This window comes from Gymnodraco acuticeps, unplaced genomic scaffold, assembly GCF_902827175.1.
Source record: "Gymnodraco acuticeps unplaced genomic scaffold, fGymAcu1.1, whole genome shotgun sequence".
Lineage (NCBI taxonomy): Eukaryota > Metazoa > Chordata > Actinopteri > Perciformes > Bathydraconidae > Gymnodraco > Gymnodraco acuticeps.
Genome location: NW_022990021.1, coordinates 1,094,344 through 1,118,098, shown reverse-complemented (window position 1 = coordinate 1,118,098; position 23,755 = coordinate 1,094,344). Strand labels below are relative to the sequence as shown.

The 23,755-nt window shown below is 42.5% G+C and overlaps 1 protein-coding gene across 4 annotated transcripts in view; it reads left to right on the top strand.

Moving 5' to 3' along the window:
* The window catches only part of fam49bb (family with sequence similarity 49 member Bb), a 33,567-nt gene extending 15,325 nt beyond the window's left edge, over positions 1–18,242 (top strand). For all 4 annotated transcript variants that reach the window (XM_034214119.1, XM_034214122.1, XM_034214120.1 and 1 more), the window contains 10 exons: positions 1,787–1,864; positions 2,995–3,116; positions 4,208–4,313; positions 8,023–8,162; positions 9,778–9,855; positions 12,253–12,369; positions 12,454–12,533; positions 12,622–12,748; positions 13,356–13,426; positions 17,472–18,242. In XM_034214119.1, coding sequence (XP_034070010.1) covers positions 1,792–1,864; positions 2,995–3,116; positions 4,208–4,313; positions 8,023–8,162; positions 9,778–9,855; positions 12,253–12,369; positions 12,454–12,533; positions 12,622–12,748; positions 13,356–13,426; positions 17,472–17,535 — 978 coding nt within the window. In that variant the 5' untranslated portion in view covers positions 1,787–1,791 and the 3' untranslated portion in view covers positions 17,536–18,242. The remainder of the gene's footprint in view (positions 1–1,786; positions 1,865–2,994; positions 3,117–4,207; positions 4,314–8,022; positions 8,163–9,777; positions 9,856–12,252; positions 12,370–12,453; positions 12,534–12,621; positions 12,749–13,355; positions 13,427–17,471) is intronic.
* The last annotated feature ends 5,513 nt before the right edge of the window (positions 18,243–23,755 follow it).

Below are 23,755 nucleotides of genomic sequence, written 5' to 3'. Positions count from 1 at the left end.
GAAATCCATTTAGGTTTTATTCAGAGTCACCGTGAGACAGAGTGAACTTGAGGAGGCATTAACATGTCACAGACGCTGCCTGCTCCTCTAACATCTATTAATAAACGTGTCGATGCAGTACCTGGTTACATGGAAGAGGACTTGACAAAATCATTGTGTACTCAGACTCAACAGTGTAGGAATTGTCCATGTGTCACTAATACTGTCTGTTAGAGTAAGGACATGACCCATTGCTACGTTTTTATCAAGACATGTCACCCTCCACCTCACCCCCTGATGGTGCATCTCATGCATTTTAAAAGCCCTCCATCTAACCCTGCTGAGTGCGTACTTTGCTCTGCCGCAGCACCTCCCTGTCTCACAGCATTACCTGTGTCGGCATGACTTACCCTGTCACCACCGAGCCCCTTACTCAAGTCGTTCTTCACCTGTCACTCATCTCGAATGACATCTGCCTGCCGAAGTTTAACCCCGTCATTATTCTGCATGGACCCTCCTTCCGCCCCCCTCTCAGTGTACAGCCTGTCCGTCACCAAGGGTTAAACCCATCTCCCCTGATGGAGCCTGGCGAGGTTTCTCTCTAAGAACTGCGACAGGCCCCACCCGTCATACGTCTGTTGACCTTTGCGTCTGAGAATGATCGGCTCTGTGCTTTCTAGGAGTGAGTGAGAGGTGTGTAAGGCTGTCACTCCCACCACCGCCGAGGTGTATGTTGAATTAGAGGCATGAAAGGTATCAATGTGATGTTGAAGTCACAGCATTTCTGCTAAATCTCACACACACACACTTCCTCATCATCATCATCCTCTTTAGGTCACCTGACTTCTGTGCTTTATACTTATCATCATTGTCGTAAATGAGACAGTGATTGGTAATCCAGGAATTGCCTTTATTGAGCTAAAGGGGCAAACACTTGCTGTTTTTTGTCCCTCTACTACATGGTTTGTACCTTTTTTTTTTTTTTTTAATTGACAGTTTCTCCTAAAAAGGTAAAAAAAATAGCCTATTTTTCCCAGCATCTTCACATACTTTAACTTTTACATGTGTCAAAAGAAATGTATAAAATGCTCACATTTGTAAGGCAATGAGTCGGTATTTATTTTAGCTTTATGAATAATAATTGAATGCAGTTGTACTCATTTAAACGTTGAGTTAAATGTTTTCTGACCTGACGCATAGAACAGTGCTCTTGCAGTGAAGTCACTGAGCCACATATGCTGAATGTGCTTGTTACTAAGGCGTGTTAAATATTGATGTCATGTGTCTGCTCCTATGACAACACACTGCATCGCGTTGTACGACTTCTGATTCTTAAGGTTTCATGTGGTACAAGGTTGTATTCATATACAAGCTTCATAAACAGGTCATCTATTCTAGCGTTCCCGCATGACAACTTGCTTTATAAAAGTTTAATTGAATGTTTGTTGTAATGTGCCGCAAACAAATACTTCCCTGTCTGATTGACTGTGATTTCCCTACTTGTAAAGAGGGATTACTTTGCATACCACTGCCTGTAAATGCTCATGATTGCTGGGAAAATGTAGCAAGAATGTGAACAAAATTTATTTTTGGGTTTGACATCTGGTTTGGCAACACCTTGGCACAGGAAGCACACACGGTAGGGAGGGGGGGTCCAAGGGGAGCGCTGGTGAGCAGTGGGCTCATCTGGGGGCACCAGCGCAGCGATGCAGAGCAGGAGTCAGGGATACAGGAGTGTTTCACCACCTGCTCACCCCCCCCCCCCCGCATTCCTCAGATACTAATGCTCTCTTTTCTCCCTCCACAGGTAACATGGGGAACCTACTGAAAGTTCTGACGTGCACAGATCTGGAACAGGAGCCCAATTTCTTCCTCGATTTTGAAAGTGAGTGTCTTTTCCCAAGTAATGGCTCCCCCCATGCTGATATCGATCACATGAATATCTTACCATAGCATTATCAACTCTGATACTCTTTAGTCTTCTCCCCCCCCCCCCCCCCCCCCCCCCCCCCCCACACTTATCTTCAAGACTGTGTTCTTCCCAGCGGCAAATCTAGAGCTTCTGCACTTTCCCATCAACCTGCCTCCTCCATGCTGGATTGTGCTCAGAATATCAATCGGGGCAGAGTAGCAGCAGAGCCCCTTCCTCAAATATGAAGCAGTGAAGTTCAGCTGCTGCGTAGCCTAAGGCCCCTCAGCATGGCTTGATCCGGAGCTGTAGTATTCTCACACTTGGCAAACCCAGAGACTCAGTCATACCTTCAGAGAAAACAATGCCTCCTCCAGCTCACACTGTTACTAAGAGATTTCATAGAAAAATACCATCACAATTATCATCCAAAAAATACTTACTCTTTACTACTTTACTCTCAATTTTTGTACAAATGTGTTTAATCAACCAAATTATCATTAATTCACTTGTATTTCAGACAGCGTTACGCCCTGATATCAGACCTTGGCAAGGTTCAAACCAAACGTATCAATTATAGATTTTAAATGAATAAGTAATGATGAATTGCAATGCAGAAAAGAAAATACCATATGAAGTAGAGAGACTATACTGTAGCTGTCGATATGAGCTGTGTTTCAGGTTATTTTTGATCCTGCAGAGGAGCAGGAGTTTACAGACATCACACTTGGCAAGGTGTTCTTGCTTCAGGTGGTGGAAAAGGTTCATAGTGTTCTTTTTTGCCACTTCTCTCAGAACAAGATATAAAAAAACTCTGCAGCTGAACCATCTCTTCACCCAGAGTAGTTTGAGTGTTCATATAACCCTTTTTTTTTTTTCATTGTCTTCTCTTATCTTGCTCCATTTTCCTCCTCTTAGCCAGAAAAGTAGGTGGTGATAAAGCTAAGCACTGGAAAGATGAGATTATTTCAGTGAACTCCAATTTGCATATTGAAAGTATTAGACGTTCTAACATATCAGAACATTTGAGATAATTTCTAGAGCTGCCTAGTATGAATTTGGGTCAATACTAACCCTCTCGCCTTTGTTGTTGTTGTCCTTTGCAGATGCACAGCCCACAGATGCAGAGCGAGAGGTGTGGGAGCAGGTGGACGTGGTGCTGAAGGACGCTAAGGGGATCCTGGACGAGCTGCAGGCCTACAAAGGGGCGGGGCAGGAGATCAGAGAGGTGATACAAATGTCCAAAACGCATGGAAGAGATGCTGCATTAGTTCATCGGAGCAGTTTAAGGGCCTTTTATTTAGAGCTCAAGGAGAGTGTAGCTGTTTCCATGTTTCTGTTCAATATTTTGCATCATGTTCCGTTGGTTGAGATGTGTGCTTTTGTCCACGTCGCCCTCTAAGTTAGAAACTTTGAATTCCACAATGTTAAAATTGTCTTTGGCTCCACTAAGAAAATAATAAGAATCAACTAAAAAAAATGAGAGGTCTTGGAGTTTCGTCATATACAATCAAATACAGTTTAGTAGGCTTAATATTACAATGTACAAATTCTGCCAACAGAAGTAGAAAATGCAAATTCAAAAAGGTGGGGTGAGGTGGTTGCCGTCTTTACTGTTTTTATAAAAATGTGTAAACAAACATATTGCAACATGCTGACGTCTTGCCTCAGTCTGTTTGTAAACCTTGGCCTATTAATGAAATCACGTGCAAGAGACATTTGATATTACCAAAGTATTTGCATCCAACAGACAGTGATGTTGTGACTACAGGTGCATTTGAATTCATTCTGCAGCCTCGTGAATCTGCAGATTATGAACCTTCATGGCATGCAGCATTTGTATCCATCTCCCTTTTTCTCAGAGACTGACCTTTTCTCTTTTTAACGGAATTTCCGATAACATCATAAGACTTATGATGGTCACTCAGTTTGACAAAAATCAATAAGGCAGAACCTGTAGCAAGAAAACTGCTGTCAACATCTCTGGAAATGCAACTCACACTGACAGTTTGGTCAGATATTCAGGTGTGTTGTGCTAATGGCTACTATAGCCCTGAGCTGCTTCCCTCAAAAGGTTAGAAGTGGGTTACAGAGGTCTGGAAAAACTCAGTCTCTCTTACTCTCTACTTCATGTTCAGACTAATAGTCTTAAGATCCACCTGACGTTGACTGAATCACTTGAGGAAATTGTGCATATAGTGCTACTCATTAATACATTTGAAGAGACCAGCATCCCTACACCAGTAATGGGGCCTTTTTTTGCTTGTATCCAACATTTCAGATTTAGACTAACAGTCCTCTTGATGTTTGTATTTCCAGGCGATCCAGAATCCAAACGATGAGAGGTTACAGGAGCAGGCGTGGGCGGCTGTGGTTCCTCTGGTGGGGAGACTGAAGAAGTTCTATGAGTTCTCCCAGAGATTAGGTACGTACCTTACTGCTCTGTGTCTACAGGAGCATTTAGTAAGTAGGCCAGGAAATCAGTGGTTCTCAAACTTGACAAGCTCAGGTGTCCTGTGAGATTTCCTTTCAGCGTGACACCTGCACTGCAGAATCCCTAAGTGCAATCATTTAAGCTGTCCACAGTTTTAGCGCCATTTATCATTTTAAGCACCAGGTGTGATGCCATTAAGGACGAAAGCAGACGTCCTTTATCCTGCACCGCCACATACACACAGCCTCCATACATGACCCTAATTGTCTGCATGTGCAACTGAAATATTGACTGCTGAGCTGCAATAGTCCACAGACATGCGACACACACACATAACGTGCACCCCAGCCTTATGTAAACATGCTTTTAAAACCCCCCACGGTTGGCATTTCTCAACATGCTGCTTGCGCTGCACTGCACTGACCTCTGTGTAGGATGGGGCTATAGGTTGTTTAATTAGCATGTATACAAAGGGGGAGGGGGGAGTAGGCTTACTACTCCCTGATCTTCTTATGACCCTGAGGCTGAAGGCGACAGGGATGGGGCTGGAGCCGCCATGCCTCGACGCCCTCAACCCCGTAAACTCAGTGGCGGTGGTGAAGGTAGTCAATGGGAAGGGGGGGCAGACGCCTGGCCCTCGGAGGCTGTTATGTAACGAAGTAGGCCACCTCCCCGCCTCGCTGCTGCTCCATTTCTCTGCCTCGGCTCCAGGGGCCGTGGTGGCCCCCGCAGACGGCTGTCCTGCCTGATCTGCGTAAAGCTGCAAGTCTTTTACTACAGGCTGGTGGATCCGCAGAGAGCCACTACCAAGGAGCAAAGATATTATGGAGGGAATATTATGCAATTATCTTTTGATGCGTTTGACATATTTCTCCTGCCCCAAATACTAGTTATTGCCTCGAGGCGCAAATTGTGACTCAAATGTAACATTGTATACAGAATAATATACATTTTCTTCTATTCAACTACATAAAATCCAAGCTTGTATTCTTATTGCTTGTTTAGTGAGTCAAAGTTGTGAACAACCTTCAGTATCGTTTTACACAAACTGTAAAGAATGGAATAGCTACAAAATCATCACATTTGAAAAGCTGATACATTCTTCTCCTGATAAATAACTTTGGCACATGGAGGGAAAGATTAGCATGCTCCAACTACTGGTTCTTAGATTGACATCCATCTTTGACATGCATTTATAATTGCTGACAGAAAAACATATAGGCCTACCTAGAATTAAAGGTATATTTTTGCATATTTTGTTTGAATGCTACTACTTCTTGCAGGCATTGACACCTAAATCTGTCTCTAAAGTTAACATTGCTTACATAAAATCTTTCATTTTCCAGCTACAGATCTGCCTAGAAGCCATGGTGATATTTTCTTTACTTACTTTGACAAAAGAAACCCCACAATAACATTTTAGCCTGATTAGTGAAACCACACCAGTTACATAAGGGACAGTTTTCACCTGCTCTACTGACTAGTTCTGGCATTCACAGCAATTCAATAACACTACTAAAGCTACTAGTTTTCTAGTTAAAGACCTACTACTAATTATCAAGACTATAGGTTTGTTATTGTCACACTGTAGACCAGACTAAACTCCCGCCATTCCCTGACCCGCCCCTCTCTACATGCCCGCGTTCTGCTCGCCCGCTCTGCCATGACCTAATGAGATCAGACAGCCCCCCCATCCCCGACTTCCCGGCATTCTAGAGTGGTTCATTTCTGAGGGCCTGAAAGCAGCTCCATCTGAACTTCTGTTTTGACTGGGACGTAGAGGGTGGGGTTAAAAAAAGCACCACTAAGGCCATTTTTAATCAGCCTCATTGCTGCGAACGCTGGCCCAAGCAGATGGGAGTCATTACGGCACGGCAAACACGCTCAATTTACTGCCCTGCCAGCACTGTCCGTCTCCTGGAAGTCCCCGCTCGATTATCCTAAGTACACCGCAGTCTGAATCGGCCCTTTTCTAGGTTATGTTGATATGCTCATCGTCATATGTAATCAAGAAGAATTATAAAGTACACTTCCAGTAAATCCATCCAAAGCGCTCATTTGGTAGCCTCATCGCTTCAGATGTCGAGCTCCTCTGGGTTATGTCATTATTGAAGCCTCTGTTCAGCGTCTAGACTGGATTCTGCATCTATAAATACAAATTCCCTCTGGGCTTTAAAGGTTTTCTTCAATTTTTTTAAAAACTGTGTGGTTGAGCATGACATATTTGTTTGATAATACTCCTTGTGTGGAAGTTCTTCACTACATTTCACTTAATCTTTTCCTCATTTCCCTGCCGGCGCATGCTTAATGATGGCTCTGTTTTCTGGGGGTATGGTATGTCCAGGCATGGCACAGGCTTTGTATTTACTTACTGTCAAAACAATGAGTGTAATCCTGCTTGAATGAAACCCCGTGCCGCCCGACCAACCCCCCCCCCCCCATTTCATGCCGATGAGATAATTAGTCCCATGTCTCATCTGCATCTGAGCAGGAAAGCCTCTCGGCCCGCCCCCTTTACCCACACTCTGCCCCACCCCCCCTCCCCCAGGATGGCACTGGGCCCTGGGCAGTTTGGGCACCATCACTGCTTCCCCCCCCCTTACATTATCTGTCGGAGTCCTAATCAGGAGGCTTCAGCCGGCTGACACTGTTGACATATCTCACCGTGTTATCATCTCTGTTAGTTATTGTTCTCTGGCCTCATCCATCACACATGCAGGAGCAGTATTCTCTGTTGCTCTTCCTGAATTGTCCATAAATACAACTTTCCATATCCAGATGTAGGGGTCTTAGTTAGCAAGAGGGTCCACATTTGGCATATAAGTCATTTTGGGCCGTATAAATAAACCCAACTGTACATATGAATATACAGGAGACCTTGATTAACAGCAGCTTTAGTCTTTATGATGAGATGCGTTTTCTGGCTTGTAAAGTTAAGATTAAGTGCAACACATTAAATACCAAATTGATTTGACCGCATTGGGGAAGCAACTAATGTTCAATAATATTATTGTTTTATTCTTAAAATGTACCATTTGTCATTTAATCAAGAAAATAGCAAGATATGGTACAACATCTGAAATTTGAAGCTATACATTTTAAATGAATATAAAACAGAGGAAGGTAGCAAAATCTTCACATTTGAGAGGCTGGAACCATCAGATATTTGACATGATAAATTAAATAATTTTGTTTTGCAAGTTCATTTTCTCTATATGATTATGAACTAAAACGTATTTTAATTTGGACTGTTGTTACGACAAAACACTACATTTGGATTTTCACATTCATAGACAATCAATGAATGAGAAAATAATGCATGATGAAAAGAAGTGATACGTTGCAGCCCTGTAATGTTATTCAATTGATTTATTGACCAACTGTACAGCAGGTTATATCTGAACACGCATCACAAATCCCATGCTATGTGCAGTATTCCTCTTCCTTATGACCTTTGCATCTTAACATGTAGAGCTGTAAACTTGGTGCTTGGATCACCAAAAAAGACGGAAAGTGGATATGATTCAGCAGCTATAGTGTCCCGAAAGACTTTAACAGCCAGTGTCTCTAGGTTAAAGATTCATGAAGAGTCCTTACAGAATGAATCAAAGCTCATCATATGCATTTTCCACAGGAAGGCTGATGTTTTTGTTGCCGCCCTCTTCTGACGAAACCTCTAACACTGACATTTTTTACACAGAGGCGGCGCTGCACAGCCTTCTGGGAGCTCTGACCAGCGAGACTTACGACGACCCCACTCAGCACCTGGAGCGGGAGCAGGCGCTGGCCAAGCAGTTCGCCGAGATCCTGCACTTCACACTGCGCTTTGACGAGCTTAAAGTACGACCTTTCTCCCACAGATCCCATGTATCAATTTCTCAATTTTTACACCTCCAACTCACCTTTTTAAGATGTTGATTTTAAACTCTGCACTTTAATCCTCTGATACAAACCAGAGCTCTTCGCTGCCCTACAAGCTGCTGATGCCCCCGAATAGATTTTTAGCTCTGCATTTTTAAACGGCAGCCAGTGACTGCGTGATTAGCATTTAATTAGATTCCTGATACTGCTTGGCTGTTTATAATACAGTGGATGTCAGTGAAATGGCTAATGAGGGCTATAGCGGAAAAGCTCTGCTAATTGTCGTTATCCTGACTTCAGCTCTGCATATAGTAGGTTTTAGGAAATGATGGAGGATGAAACTCCAAGAAGTTGAATTAAGAGAATGTTCAAACATTTAAGAGCTGAATCAAGACTTACCTTCTTGATTTGGCCTTTCATTTAATCGTTTTATTCCGACTTCTGTTGGTATTAAGGTTTTTTTTTCAATGACCAAGTTGTTTTGCTATGTTGATGAACTGGTAGTGATAGGTAGTATTGTTCTTATTTTTGTTAACTGTTTCTTCGAGTAATTTATGTTACATTTCATGCACTTTATAAATGAAGTTTGATTGATTAATTGAAGGCGCAAATGGCAACCCAGAAAACACCAGAAATGGAGCGCTGTTATTGGCCGATGCAGTTGTCAAAAACATAATTTTGTGAGCACTTATCTGGTTAGACAATGGGTGAACTGGTTCCCATTCACCCCTCGCTCCTTAAAAAAAACTTAACACGCCCCGTCACCCCCAGGCGATTTTTAGCGACGTCCCAATTAGTGCCCACTACCCAGACTGGCAAGATAAAAAAACATGAAGGTAGGGGGTGCAAGGTGGCATGCCAGGCCTATTCATCAATCTTTCACACCCATACACGGGCTTCTGACCTAGTTAAAGTGTCTGTGCGGCAGGCAGCCCCCCCTCAGCAGCCTGTCTCTCCTGGTGCACGCAGTGGACACAGACTGAGTACCAGCCTATTGTAGCGGGATTAGCATGCTGCCAGTGATGCTCTGACTGTGACAGGCTCATACAGGAACGAGGATAATTACCACATGATGAGCTCTCACTGGTGCTGACGTTTGAAAGGAGCTTTCTGGTTGGCTTCCGTTTGAGGGGGTCACTTTTTTAGCTTCCCGGTAAAACCAGACGATTCATATTTTTGGGAATCAAAAATGGCCTTTTATTTTGGTCTGTACGTTTGAATTATATCAGAGCAAGCTTTGTCCATTCTCCCCTTAATGAGACCCTTTATACCTTTTTTGTCAGCTCTATAATTGTTGACCCGACTGTTAAATAACCAAATAGTTCCTGACAGGATGAGCGGGGATGTAAAGGGAGATGAGTGTCAGAGGATACAAATCCAGTTCAGCAAATAAAACTGTAATTGTATCCATCTTCTTTTCATGTCATTTCCCCCAAAGCTACGTTTCTGCCTTGTTGGCTAAAACATTGTGTCGTCATGATGGCGTGTTTGATCCAGAAGTGAATTTCCAGCTGCAGGCGGTGCCACCTACACTCTCCCCCTTAGTCTCTTTATCTCCCTATTAAGATGTTTTTCTGTTGTTTTTCTTTATCAGATGACGAATCCTGCCATTCAGAATGACTTCAGCTACTATAGGAGAACTCTGAGTCGAATGCGAATCAAAAACGTACCGGTGAGCACACTCTGTCCCTCTCTAATCAATGTTTAGGTTACACTGGGTCACTACTTGTGATGCATTGGATGAAAGGAGCACAAAGAGAAAGCATATTTTCCTGACTCCCCTTCTGATCCTTTTATATCTTTTCATTTCATTAATGTGCAGAATGTTTGAAAAGAAACACAAATAAAATGTTAAATAGCTTATGCCAATGGTGCCACTATCAGAGGTTATTTAAATAGAAAAATGTGTTACTTTCTATTCCTATAAAAGTTGCCATGGAGCTGGCCCTGATCGAATGCAAAAATGTGCGTCATCATGATTACTCTATTCTCCGACCTGATTCAAAGCCATCAGTTCCCATTATAATCTCCGCTCAGTAAGGCAGGAGTGATGGATGAAGTTTGCAAACTGTTAGAGCCCCCATGAGTCGGAGGGGAGTGCGGCAGGAAGCGTCGCGCTACATGAACCTGAGCCCCACGGGGAGTGTCAGCCAGTTTGAAGCACAAAGTGTTGGGCAGCAGCGCGTGGCGGAAGAAACTGATCCCAAATCAGTAGCTCGAGCCCAATCCCTCCAGAGATGAAACGCCTAACTGCAGGTCAATGTGGAGTCTGTGCAGTAGAAGACATCCTGTCACAAGAGGATTTCAATTGAGATTTCCCAACATGGATGCATATAGCGCTGATGATGACGACAAAGGTGTCCAATGAGTGCGATGTAAGCTCGTCCATATGGCTTTATGTTATCTAAAAAAACAACAAAGTATAAGTCTCTTTGAGTTGCAACCTAAAAGTGTGCCAGTGTACCTTTTTTCTTAGGTTATCTGTGGAGCCACTAAAGCTCACTCCATACTAAAGTGTTCCTGTATTCATTGCAGACAATAGTTTTCATGTGAAATTCTAAGGACACATGCCCTCCATATACATCTTTATTCAGCAGCTTCAAGGGCATGTCGAGATCGTTTTAATGCAGGAAAGTGGAGATTTGTGTTTCCGTGCGTGCACAATGAGCTGCTCTTAGTTTTGACCGGCTGACAGGAGGTTTTATTCTCCAAAGCAGAATGTGCCATTAGGCAAATGGGCCCAGACAAGTTGTCGTTAGGACCTGTCAGACGCTCGGGAGGCCGTGCTCTCACACAGCAGCGTTTTAGTCAGCGCTCAGGCAACTGAATCATTCCGACGTCTGAGATGAAACACATCTGTCCCCGCGGTAACGGAGTCTTTGAGCTCATATGTCATCATTTGTTAAAACATGAATCGGTTTGAGATTTTGGGGAGATTATTCATATTCTGTCAGCCTTTTTATAAAAAAACGAATAAATGCAGGACACAATGTTATGATTTAAATATGCGGACACATTTAGAACAGGCTGTTCAAGAGACACCTTGTTCTTTGTTATCCTCCAGGTGTTTTAATGTCTCGCTCAGACTGAAACTATAAAGTAGTAGGACGTGTTAGTCAGCTGGGAAACCAGGGGAGGGGGGGGGCAGCAGAAGGGCTCGGTGAGCAGGTTCATATCAGTGTTTCTCACTTTAATTCAATTCCTTTTAATGTGCAACTCATTGCAGCTGCATGACAACAATGAAAAAAAAACATCTAATATTTCCAGACAACATTTTATGTTTCGTGCTTTCTTAAGAGTTGAAACCTCTTCAGGAAACATAACATAAAACGAGTTAATTATGGGTTTTAATAATATTATTGTAATTTCACAGTAAAGAGCAGCAGCTTTTGAAGAAAGGCTTTCAAGAGCAGTTTAGATGTGTCACTCATCTGTCTCATGAAAAGACATTATATTTCTGTAAACATATCGGACTCCTGAGACACCCATGATCATTATCTTTCCTTTGTTTGCCGGGACAAGTGGAATCTCATTTATCGCAACGAAAAACCGAAATAAAATTGGTTGTCCATAACATTAACTAGACATTAAACAGCATGATGGATTGTCACAGGAAACAGAGAGACACTGATCCAGCTTTTGTTTATCTGTGAAGAAGGACGTGGATTAATAACACATGCACCGCTAAAACAGAAAGGAACAACATAATGTAAGAAGTGTTGTGCGGACTGGTCTGGATTGATTACTACTTAAATTCAGATCTGGAGTACGGCCCAGCTGCATTTGTCAGAGGTAATAAGAAAATGAACAAATAATTCACTTCAATGCCGATTCCCTTTATGCTTCCTACAAAGCTTTCTTGGCTATTTTCGTCCATCGAATGTTTTATATTCGGAAAAGACAGCTTGTGACGTCTACTATCCCTTCAGATCATCAGGATAAATGTTATGCATTTGTGTGTTTTTGGGCTGAACAGTCCTCATGGGTGCCAGGAACTCTGTTATGTAGCTGACCTCAAGAGAATGATTGCATTTCAAAATATAATGTCATTATTTCTATTGATTTTCAGGCGGAATGTGAGAATGAGGTCAACAATGAACTGGCTAATCGGATATCTCTGTTCTACGCCGATGCCACGCCCATGCTGAAAGCTTTAAGTGACGGCACAACAAAGTTTGTATCAGAGGTAAGAATGACGGTGCCAAAAACTGTGAACACTTAACAGATATTCTGAAAGCATGCTGTCATTTATTTTTCCATCTCGTTACAGAATAAGAACCTGCCCATCGAGAACACGACAGACTGCCTAAGCACGATGGCCAGTGTGTGTAAAGTCATGTTGGAAACGCCGTGAGTGACTTCCTGTGTTAGTAAGACCCTCTTCAGTTCCTCTACTTCATGGGTTCATTCGCCTGACCCTTCCTCCGTGTCCTTTCAGGGAGTACCGCAGCCGGTTTGCCAGTGAGGAGACGGTGTCTTTCTGCCTCCGGGTGATGGTGGGGGTCATCATCCTGTACGACTACGTCCATCCTGTTGGAGCTTTCGCAAAGTCGTCCAAAATCGATGTGAGTAAAGCCATGTGTAGTGGTGGGATAAGGATTCAGATCTTTTACTGAAGTGATAAAAACCTGACATGAAAATACTCCACTGCAAGTCAAAGTCCTGCATTTAAGACACCAAGTACAGTACACGTATTTACGTTTTCTCAGCTAAATGTACTTAAAGTATGGAAAGTAAAAGTAATACAATTCCCTGTCAATGTTTACCTATTATGATGCTTTGGATAAATTTCACTTTTATACCATATTCTTTCCTTGATATACACATTATGCATCATATTCGTACTCTAATCATCATAGTCCTGTTGTACACCCCTGTTTTTTCTTAAGCTGATCTAAGAGGCTATTAAAGTGTTTTTTTGTAAGATATAGGATCATTTTCTCATCCCATAAAGGCGGATCCCTTTCCTTATGCCTTTTTTAAAGTTCATCACAATAAATAAAATTGAAAATAGTATTAGAAGTTACTGCTGTCAGATACACAAAGTGGAGTTTAGTGGAGGTGGAGTATAAAAAGTGGCAATTAAAAAGATTTAAGCGCTTTGAATTTGTACTCCACTGACCCACTTCACAGCGTGCTATATGAAGCTAACAGAGTGTTTCCTGTCCGCAGATGAAAGGCTGCATCAAAGTCCTAAAAGATCAGCCTCCGCACAGCGTGGAAGGCCTCCTCAACGCTCTCAGGTGAGCTACCGGTGGAACCTAATTGAGTTTTTCCCCCTACAGCCCAGCGTGAAATGGGATTGTAGCTCCAGTTGTTGGATTGCATTGTAAAAAAAGAGAGGGCTGTGAGGTGAAAGATATCGGTGCCTGTTCATGAGCAGCCCCCCCCCCCCCCAGTGACGCACAGTCCAGCGGGGTCAGCTGTGAGCTCTGTGATCCGGGTTGGGTGTGGAAGCCTCTCCAGAATGCCCGATTGCCTCTGACACCTCGTCCCCCCCTCACAGTCTCCCAAATGTTTTTTAGCCGCTTCACCTAAAGCCCACAGCTGCTCCAGATGATGGGCCGTTACCGTGGTGACCTCACATCTGTACCGGGGCCCGAGGCTCGGCGGCACTTCCCGGTCACATGGAGTCAGACTTTGTTTTGGTGGTTTTATCTCTGATCTGACCGAGGATGACAAACATATTGTAGTTGAATGGAATTGTGAAAGCAATTGGAAAGTACATTTATTCAAGCACTGTATACATATAAATCTAACTTTGAGGTACTATTTCTTTCTACTTTATCCTTCTACTCCACTACATGTTATGGTAGAATATTGTATTTTTTACTCTACTACATCTTCAGGGTAGATTTTTAGTTCTGGATTTAAACATTGTTTCCTTTCATTTTTGGCTGGTTTAGAAAAAAAAGTGGCTATTTTTGGCCCCATTTTTATGTGTTGAGTCTGAGTGGTTAAACTAAAACAGATGTCCCATTTCCCCGTTAATTTAAAGTGGACCTATCATGCTATATTTGAATAATATATTGTAGGGCCATACCTATATAAAACATGTCTGGTATTTTGAAAAAAAAACTTCGCAAACAGATCATGCATTTTAGCCATGCCTCATTTCGCCCTATTTGCTCTATTCGCTCTATTCCAGCACTGTTTTTGCAAAGGCTGATTCTGTGACTACAGCCAGGGGCGCCGTAAGGGGGTGAAAAGTTAGGACGATTCTAAGGGCCCGTGACTGACGGGGGGCCCCAAAATGTTTAGAACATTAAGAAAAATGTTTTAAGTAACCTTTCATCAATCCTCAATAATTAACATTAATAGAACGTTATATTGATAAAGTACTCACTAAACTTACGATTCATTTAACTTATTTTCTTCCAAAAGTTAATTACCCAAAGCCTCTGTACACCCCCTTCTATTTACATGTAATGGTTTGGTCCTGCCTCCAAATCCGGTTCGGTACCGGCACTTGCAGAGAGTGAAAGCATGTGAGGAGGGATGCTAGTACTTAGCCTATGTAAGTGTGTTGTACCATGTCTCAACGACTCAAAAAGTCAGGCTCTAAGAAAAGAAGAGAAAGGAGAGAAAGACAAGAGAGAGGGACAAAAGGGCGAAAGGTGTGGTCCATGAGTGGTGGAAATTAGTCTGTTAGCTAATGTTTTTTTTTTACTAAGCTGACATTAAGTAGGCTACTGTTAATATCTTTACAGACAATTCAGAGGTTTTTCATTTCACTGCTCTTTTAGCTGACATTTAAAGGTGGGGTAGGTAATTCACTTCAGAAACACTTTTTGTTATATTCCATGCTCTTAACATCCCGATAGCAATGAATACATTAAATGCTTTGACAATAAATACATACAAAAAATTCATCTGTGGAAGCCGTGGCGCTGTAAAAAGCACGACCAATCATCTGAGCCGGCCCGGCTAAAATAATTGGATGGCCTACCTGCCTGTCAGCCTTCCAACTGTGCACAAATCTCGTGCCCTCATTGGTCATGTGCGCGTTTGTGTGTGTTGGAGGAGGGGCTCTGTAAGGAAGTCTGAAGGAAGGGGCAGATTTTTTTTGGTTGTGTACTTTCAGATTCTAGAGCACTCAAGCTGGTTTCTCCATTCTTACCTACCTACCTTTAATAAATGCAGGCACATTTTTAGCGCCTATTCATACTAAATCAGTTGTCCCTCCCCCTGGTGCCAGGACCAACAGATCCATCTCTAGGCTCAGCAGCCCTGTCCCCCCATAAGGCTGAACCTGAACCAGCTTTTCTCCCAACTGAAGGAGGTGAGCAGCATTGTGTTGATTGACATGCCGCTTAACATATTTGAAGGGAGACTGGAATACAAAAAACATATATATATATATCAAAACAAAAAGCTAACATCTAATTTTAATTATACATTTCAAACACAGTATTTTCCCACATAGCCAATGATCTACATAAAACAAAAAACTGCTTTTAGTCTGTTTGGATGATGGACAGTTTGAAGCGTTGAGTGATCAGTCTGTTTGAGGTAAACAAAATATTAATCACCGACATTTTGGTTATGATATTAATACTAATGTTATTATATTAAAGCAGGGGTGGGGAACCTCCGGCCCCCGGGCCGTATACGGACCGCTAGACCATTTGGTACGGCCCTCGAGGTAATTTATAAACAAAGTGGCCTGTGCCTGGTGGTGGGGCCCAATGTGATATATTTTCATGGGGCCCAAAATCCCTGGCGGCGCCCCTGACTACAGCGCCACTTACAGGCCTGGCGTATGTACTACAGCGTCTCCAGTGCTTTCGAGCGGTCTCCTGTGAACGGACACGTTCGTGGCCCAACCCCCCATTCCCCTGATAGGTGGAGAGTTGCCCATATAGGCGGAGCTCCTTGTTTCTGACGTCAGAGATATTTCAAATCTGTATCAGTCTGTATCAGATCCGTTGCAGCCCCGTTTTTAGAGATTTGGGTTTAGAGGAAAAGAGAGAGGGTTGTGTTTTCTGACACTTGGTGAGTTCCCTGACACACCGGGGACACGTATTCATGTACAAAAGTGCATTTTGCATGATACAGTAGGTCCCCTTTAAGTAACGCAATGTGCAAAAAGGTCTAAAAATCCAAACATATTAATAAATGTGGAAAGCATATGGTATTATTTTCTTACATCCTCTACCATAAGACCTCATCAGATTTATCTCGTAACCCTTTGGAGGTGTCCAACCCCTGCCTTTGGAACCCCCGGACTAATCTTATTAACTATAAAGAATAAGTTGAAAAACTAGCTTCTGGTGCTGCCCCGATTCATCCAGAAATCTTTAAGTTGATCATTAGACTTTATTAGCAACTCCTTTGATAATTCAAATGTTATACTGTACAGCCATTTTAAAGGAAAACTAGAAAATATTTGTTGGAAGCTTCCTCTCAGATGTGAAGACTCGAAGCTTTTCCTTCTTGTCGATGAAAGTTAACCGAGTATCATTTTGCATGTTGATTGGTCCTTTTCTTTGAAGACGTCACATTGGGCTCTTGGGAATTATTACAGACCGTTTTCACTTTGATCTTTTGACATTTAATTGACAAAAGATAATAATTAATTTCATTACAGATTGCTCTGCTGATTATTTCCTCTATTAAATCTGTTAGTTGCAGCCTTATTAGCTCCACTTAGTAATGACAGTGAAATTCTGCTTCAACATTAACCTACAGTATCAGTATTACCAATTCAATAATGTGAGGCATATTGTCTGCCAAACGTGTGCTTTTGATGCTTAAACGTTTTCTTTTCCTAAATGTCTTCACATTACTACATTTGCAACTTTCCTCTTGAAGGTCACCTATTATGCAAAATCCACTTTTTCTTTTATACATACAAATGTGTCTCCTCTGTGTTAAGAGATCCATAACGTTTCAGGAACATTTATTATCCCTCTCTTTGTCCTGATCCATTTATATAAAAACCTGTCTGAGAATGAGCTGATCAGATGTTGGCCACTTTGTGATGTCACAATGTTTTTCTGGGTTAACCAATCTGAATCTCCTCCTAGAGCACCATTGTGTTTTTGTTTTAACCAATCATCTTGCAGAGGGGCGTGGCCAGTAGCAGCTCATTTGCATTTAAAGCTACAGACAGAGAATCAGCACTTTTAAAACAGGGCTGAAACAGAGGGGTTTATGGCACGCTACAATGATCTGTTTGAGACCTATAATATATTGATGAAAAAGACTATAATAAGGGATCTGATCTGTATACCACTGTGCCGGAAGATGTGAACTGGTCACTGAGTCTTATTTTCTCCCCTGCAGGTACACAACCAAGCATCTGAATGATGAATCAACCAACAAGACTATCAAGAGCATGCTGCAGTAGACTTGGCTGCTCCTACTGCTTGCCTCACACCCTGCTGGGGGGAGACGCCACTCTCCTGACTGATGTCGGTGCACAGAATGTTTTTTTTCTTCTTTCTTTTGTTGCTTTTTTAAATTTTATAACGGAAAAAGAGCTACAGCTCCGCCCTCTTTTATAATGCAAAATGCTACTGCCATTATGAACGTCTTTTTCTGTGCCAAAAAGATGTAATGTTTTCGACAAAAGGCCATGTGACGATGGCAGCTAATGAAAGCATTGTGGATCCTCTGGTGTTTTAACCTTGTTTTTCCCAATATAAGGGACGGGAGTGCTTTGACTTGAAATTTTAAAAGAGAGAGATATATAGAGAAGTATATATTATTTTTGTTTGATTCGTTATTTAATATTACAACCTCTGCATGATGAAAATGATGTATTTTCCTTCTATTTAAAAGAAACTAATGGTTCAGTTAAATTTGTCTGCTCTATTGTGCATTATGTTCTTGAAATGGTACTTGTCTAAATGAGATTTAAGAGTACAGCTTTTATATTTTTTATAGGTTTTAATTTGTGCAAATGTCTTTTTTTCATAGTTGTGTTGTATTTTTCATTTGAAAACTTTAAACTGTGATGTGTGCAAATTTAAAATTGGGAGTCTGTACTGTAATTGGACAGTATGTTGTGGCTGGAGAAATAAAAGGAGAACTCTTGTTTTCTACTACCCACCTCGTCAGGTTTCATCTCTTATCTCATACCGTCGTCTCCAGATAGCTGAGAGGAAGTTTGGTCGCAAAGGTTTTACTTTTTTTCCCATGTGAACAGCGGTGAAATACAGCTTCTCATGCTCAACCGCTAGACAGGCAGTGAGAAAGAACATTTTGATTAAATACACACAATGACACACACCGAGGCAGTTTATTTCCCCCCCCCTGCCATGTTAACTGTCACACATTTGAGCTGGGTACAGCCTGTTTTCCATCAATGGTGAGCTTTTGCACCCAAGTGACATGTTTACTCTAAGATTTCTGGGGATGCAACTATGGCAGGTGGGTCGCTGAAATTGCTTGAAATGTGGTCTCAATTACATTAAAAAAAAACCTGTATCCAATATTTTTTCCTTGAACATAACTCCTTTTCCAAATTATTTTTCAGAGTACTAAACCTTTGTTTTTCTCTTCAGTAGTGCTTAGGAGTGAGAGGGGGGCTTCTCTTGGGTGGGCACTGCAGCGATGTGCGTTGAAGAACTTCTCAGGGTCAAAGACACAGAGGCAGCAGAGGGTGCATGGGTGTGTCCGCTGCAGCATCACTGCACTAACAGACATGTGGAAAGGAAGGAAGCAGGGGGGAGGAAAGTGGTTTAATCTTGGGTTTTAAAGTCCTTGAGGGAGAGTGTAGTTAAACATGTAATAGTGCTGCCCCAATATCATCTATTGCAGGGTTTATTTAACTCAATGAATGTGTTTTTAGAGAATGCAACACTCGAAGCTGCCTGTTTGTCACCGTGACAACTTCTCAGTGTGCAGCGATAATGTGATCTCCACCCCCGTGGCCTTCGATGCACAGGCTCTCCCTCATCCTGCACCATCAGCTGCTGCAGGCAGAGACAGATGAAGGAACCAGAGAGCTGTTGTGTTTAGTTGACACCAAGTTAAACCTCTGAGGTGATTCAATACTTCCTTACTTAGAAATGATACTGTTTGAAGGCAAATAGTCTACACGAAAAAACGTCATCAAAAAAATGTGCAATATACCAGAAATGTTACAGACTCAATTCATTGTACTCCCTGCCTTTACAGTATGTCATGATTTGCAGCTAACATTGTCTAAAAAATATTTTCATTTAGTTTTGAAATTAGATATTAGAATTGTGAATGATGCTTTACCTGAATCCATTTTTGGACATGTGTTTTTTGTTTTTTTCTGAATACCAGGATGTCCTGCTGCATCCAGTTACTTTTCGCAGTATGCGAGCCAGAGGTTTTCTGGCTATTCTGATGCATCCCTACCTGATCCCTATGCGCAGCAGAATATATGAGCAAGAGGGTCAAAGGTGAAGGTAATATGTCACAATTGCATACATACCGCATGTAACAGTACATACTTTGTGAAGGCAGCTGCAGTATGTAATACAAATAAATGAAAAGAGTACGCTTTGAAATAGATCCGCAATGTCGTAACTGACTTTAAATGGGGCATAAATGTAATTTTAAAAACAAAATTGTTACTTTGTGAGGCGGAGTAATTTTCATTGAATTATTACTGGATTTTTTAAAACCATGCCACACCTTTACTTCACTTTTCAATCTTTGTTTTACTCTTAATGTGTCATTTGGGACAAGGTTGCTAGCAGGAATTAGTTAGAACACTTAGTTTAAAAAATCCCAGTGGACCAACACTTGTTGATATTATTAATTAGCTAGCTTAGTTAAACATAGTAGCGACGCCTGGTGCTTAGAGTGAGAAAGCCATGCATTTGGCTCTAAAGTTGAAGAAGCTAAAGCTTAAGTGCTGTTATTATTTTTATATATTATCAATGTGAAATATCTCTTTCAATGCCAAGTGATTTTTAAATACATGTTTGATTTATGCTCAAATACACTAAGAGCACCTAGCTTGAAACATGTTGCAATTAGGAGCAGCCTTTTTGTGTTTATTTTTATTTTTTGCACCCTGCATTTGTCAACAAATCCAGCATAATTAAATGTGTTTTCACTTATTCTGTATTGACCCATTATTGAAGCGGATTTCTCCTCTGTTACGGCCCGTCCACACAGCGGCGTGCGTTGAAGCTTCCAACTCTTCTGCCCATTCACTTTGAATGGGGTGACGTCACTTTTAGCCGAACTGCATCGTGGGAAGCGACGTGGACCGTTGCTGGCGTGGCTCGCTGCAAAAGTTGAGCAATGTTCAACTTTTGACGCCTCGGCAGAAGCGTCAGCCAATCGAATCATATGCCAGTACAAGCTCTAGCCAATCAAACCGCTGCTTGTGTGTCAGGGGCGGGAGATTCATGTGATTGGTTGTTGGTCGAGTGTCAGACACGCCCGCCGGCAAGCGTCAACGCACGCCGCTGTGTGGACGGGCCGTTACTGAGTGTTACGGCCCGTCCACACAGCGGCGTGCGTTGAAGCTTCCAACGCTTCTGCCCATTCACTTTGAATGGGGTGACGTCACTTTTAGCCGAACTGCATTTTAGGAAGCGACGTGGAGCGTTGCTGGCGTTGCTCGCTTCAAAAGTTGAGCAATGTTCAACTTTTGGCGCCTCGGCAGAAGCGTCAGCCAATGAAATCCCGTTTATGCAAATCTACCAGTACAAGCGCTAGCCAATCAAACCCCGCAGGTCATTTCCTCATATTCAAAAAATGGAGGGAAAATTCATTATAGCGGTAGTGAATCACCCGGTGCTGTATGATCAGTCTCTGTTCATCTACCGGGATACAAACCGGAGGAGCGAGGCATGGAGGGAGGTGGCAGAGACAGTGGGTGAAACTGGTAGGGGATTTTATATCCAGTTTATTGCTTTGTATGTCGGGGGCGGGAGATTCATGTGATTGGTTGTTGGTCGCGTTGCTCGCAAAAAATCCCCAAGCTTCAGATACGCCCACCTCCAAGCGTCAACGCACGCCGCTGTGTGTACGGGCAGGGCCACTCGCCTTCCGTGGCAAATGCTGCTATTTAAACCCGTATTTATCGTGTAAAATGTCGCTGTTTAGGCATGACTTTATCGAACTGATGTGCGATCTCTATTTTTCAAAAAAGATTATACATTATCATTTCTATTCAATTTTACTTGGAGCATGGTTTGCTAAAATAAACAAACGTGCTATTTATGATGAAATATTGGCGAGTGAGGGTTGCAACGCCCAATTGTCGCTTCTTGAGGGGAGTTTCCACTCCTTGCTACGATAAACCAGGTGTATTATTACGAGTAAAGACAAATAATTAACAAATAAATATCTGTATTGACACAGCAACGTGTACACTGGTGTTATTAGACTTGGCTACAGACTTAGGGCAGCTGTAACTGATTGCAGTTGCCACTGAGATGCTAAGGTTTACTTTATAAATTAGGCAAAGGACTTATATTTGCCCCATGCCTTCAGCAGCAGCAGGCCATTCACTTTGATTTTATCCCGTTATGAAATGTCATCATTTCGACAATAAAGAAATGCTACATAAACGTTATCTTGCACGTTTTATCGAACCATCTCCGTTTCTAACTTTTCAATATATTTAGAGATCTCTCTCTCGTCTGCGTGCGGGGGCGGGGCCTCACAGACATGCTGCTGCGCTGTGCACACAGTTCTGCCGGTAATGAATATTACATTTTGTGAGGAAACTTTTCCACCAATAATTCCAATAAGTATTCCAAAATGTATTCACTTCAGGTTTACGAAAGTAACTGTAATCAGATTAGTTGATTTTCAAATGGAACGCGAGCTGAATACAGTTAGGCTACTTGATTTTTGTATTCTGATTACGTAACGCCGTGACATGTATTCCGTTCCAACCAAGCGGCAAACTGTGGGGTAGAGCCGGGAAGCCAATACGGAAGTGCCACACACTGCAGTTCATATATTGGCCGATAGGCGATGGCTGCAGAAAGGAGCAATTTCCATAGACCCCCATGTTAAAATGCCCGATTTTACAGCAGAAAAAAACATGTTTCTACCCCTGGCTCCATACATTTTATTATCGATATAGTTAGATTCCACCTTCATGATTATGGATCTGTGAGTGAATTGTTTTCTAACGCGACCCTTTATATTTATATTAGGTCTTAAAGTTTGTGCATACATTAGGGCGTGGTCACTTTGATTGACAGATACGTGCCTCACTGTCAGCTAACAGCAACTTGTCCAATCTGCTAGGCTACAACCATAGAGGCTACAACGTTAGTTAGTTGTAGTTACTGTACTTGATCCTTTAGCTGTGTTCGTGGTGATCGTGCCTGTTAGGGAATATTGTTACAAATACCAGATAATTAAAATGTCGTGCTGTGCGCTTGAATGTACTAACAGATCTTCCAAGAAGTCTACTTTCAGCTTTTTTCGGTGAGTAAAATGATAATATTATACATGTTAACCCCGTTAGCAGGTGTTTGTGTGCTTGTTAGCTTAGCCTGTTATGTAGCTTATTAGCCAGCTAAGGACGTAACCCTTTATACATATATACAGTTTAGTTTAAAATTCAGCCTTGGGTAAGACTTTTATACTATATGGCTATGACGCCCATAATGCTAAACGGGAGCAAATGTTAAAAGGGGTGGGCCGCCGGAGTCCACGCCGCCGAAGCTAACGGGGCTGCAGGGTGCTAGCTCGCTAGCGCGTCCCGGCGGCCGTAGCTAGCACCCTGGGGCTCCGTTAGCTTCGGCCAGCGGCGGAGTCCGGCGTTATAACTGGAGATCAAGGAATGCATCGTAACGCGGACTTGGTTCGCCTGCAGCCCGCTGTAGTATTAGCTAAATCAATGATGTTGAGCAAGGCTTATTAAGCTGAACACCGCCACAATTATTCTGCTATGTATCGGTACTTATTTTATTTTATTAACGTGTGAATGACAAGCATTAAGAATAATACCAAATAGCTAATTATCTTGCAGATTGTCTTGTTTGATTATGAATGTAACGTTTATATAGTGGAACTACACTGTTTTATCAAAACCAAAGTGCCACGCAGTGACTTGGTATGCATGTATTTCAGCAGGAAATGTGCAACCTAGATGACATTTACCAACACAGACTATATAGAAATATTTGTAAAAGTTGTTCATGCGTTACTAAGTGAATATGGCATTAACCCTCCTGTTGTCTTTGGGTCAAATCTGACCGATTTACTACTTTCATCAATCATGTTTTACATTCGATTGATACTGAGAGCATGTTAGCTTAGCTTCTTAGCCTGAGCTAGGACTCGAACGTCACGCTCGTTGGCAGCAGGTCCCGCCCTGTCCCGCCTCGGCTCCGCCTCGGCTCCGCCTCGGCTCCGCCTCGGCTCCGCCTCGGCTCCGCCTCGGCTCCGCCTCAGCTCCGCCTCAGCTCCGCCTCAGCTCCGCCTCAGCTCCGCCTCAGCTCCGCCTCAGCTCCGCCTCAGCTCCGCCTCAGCTCCGCCTCAGCTCCGCCTCTTTGCCCTTATTTGGAGAAGGCGGGAGTTAGACTCTGACGACACCGTCGAGCAGTTAGTGGCCGACTCCGCCTACTAAGGGCTTCACGGCAACTCTGCAGAATCCTATGGGTGACGTC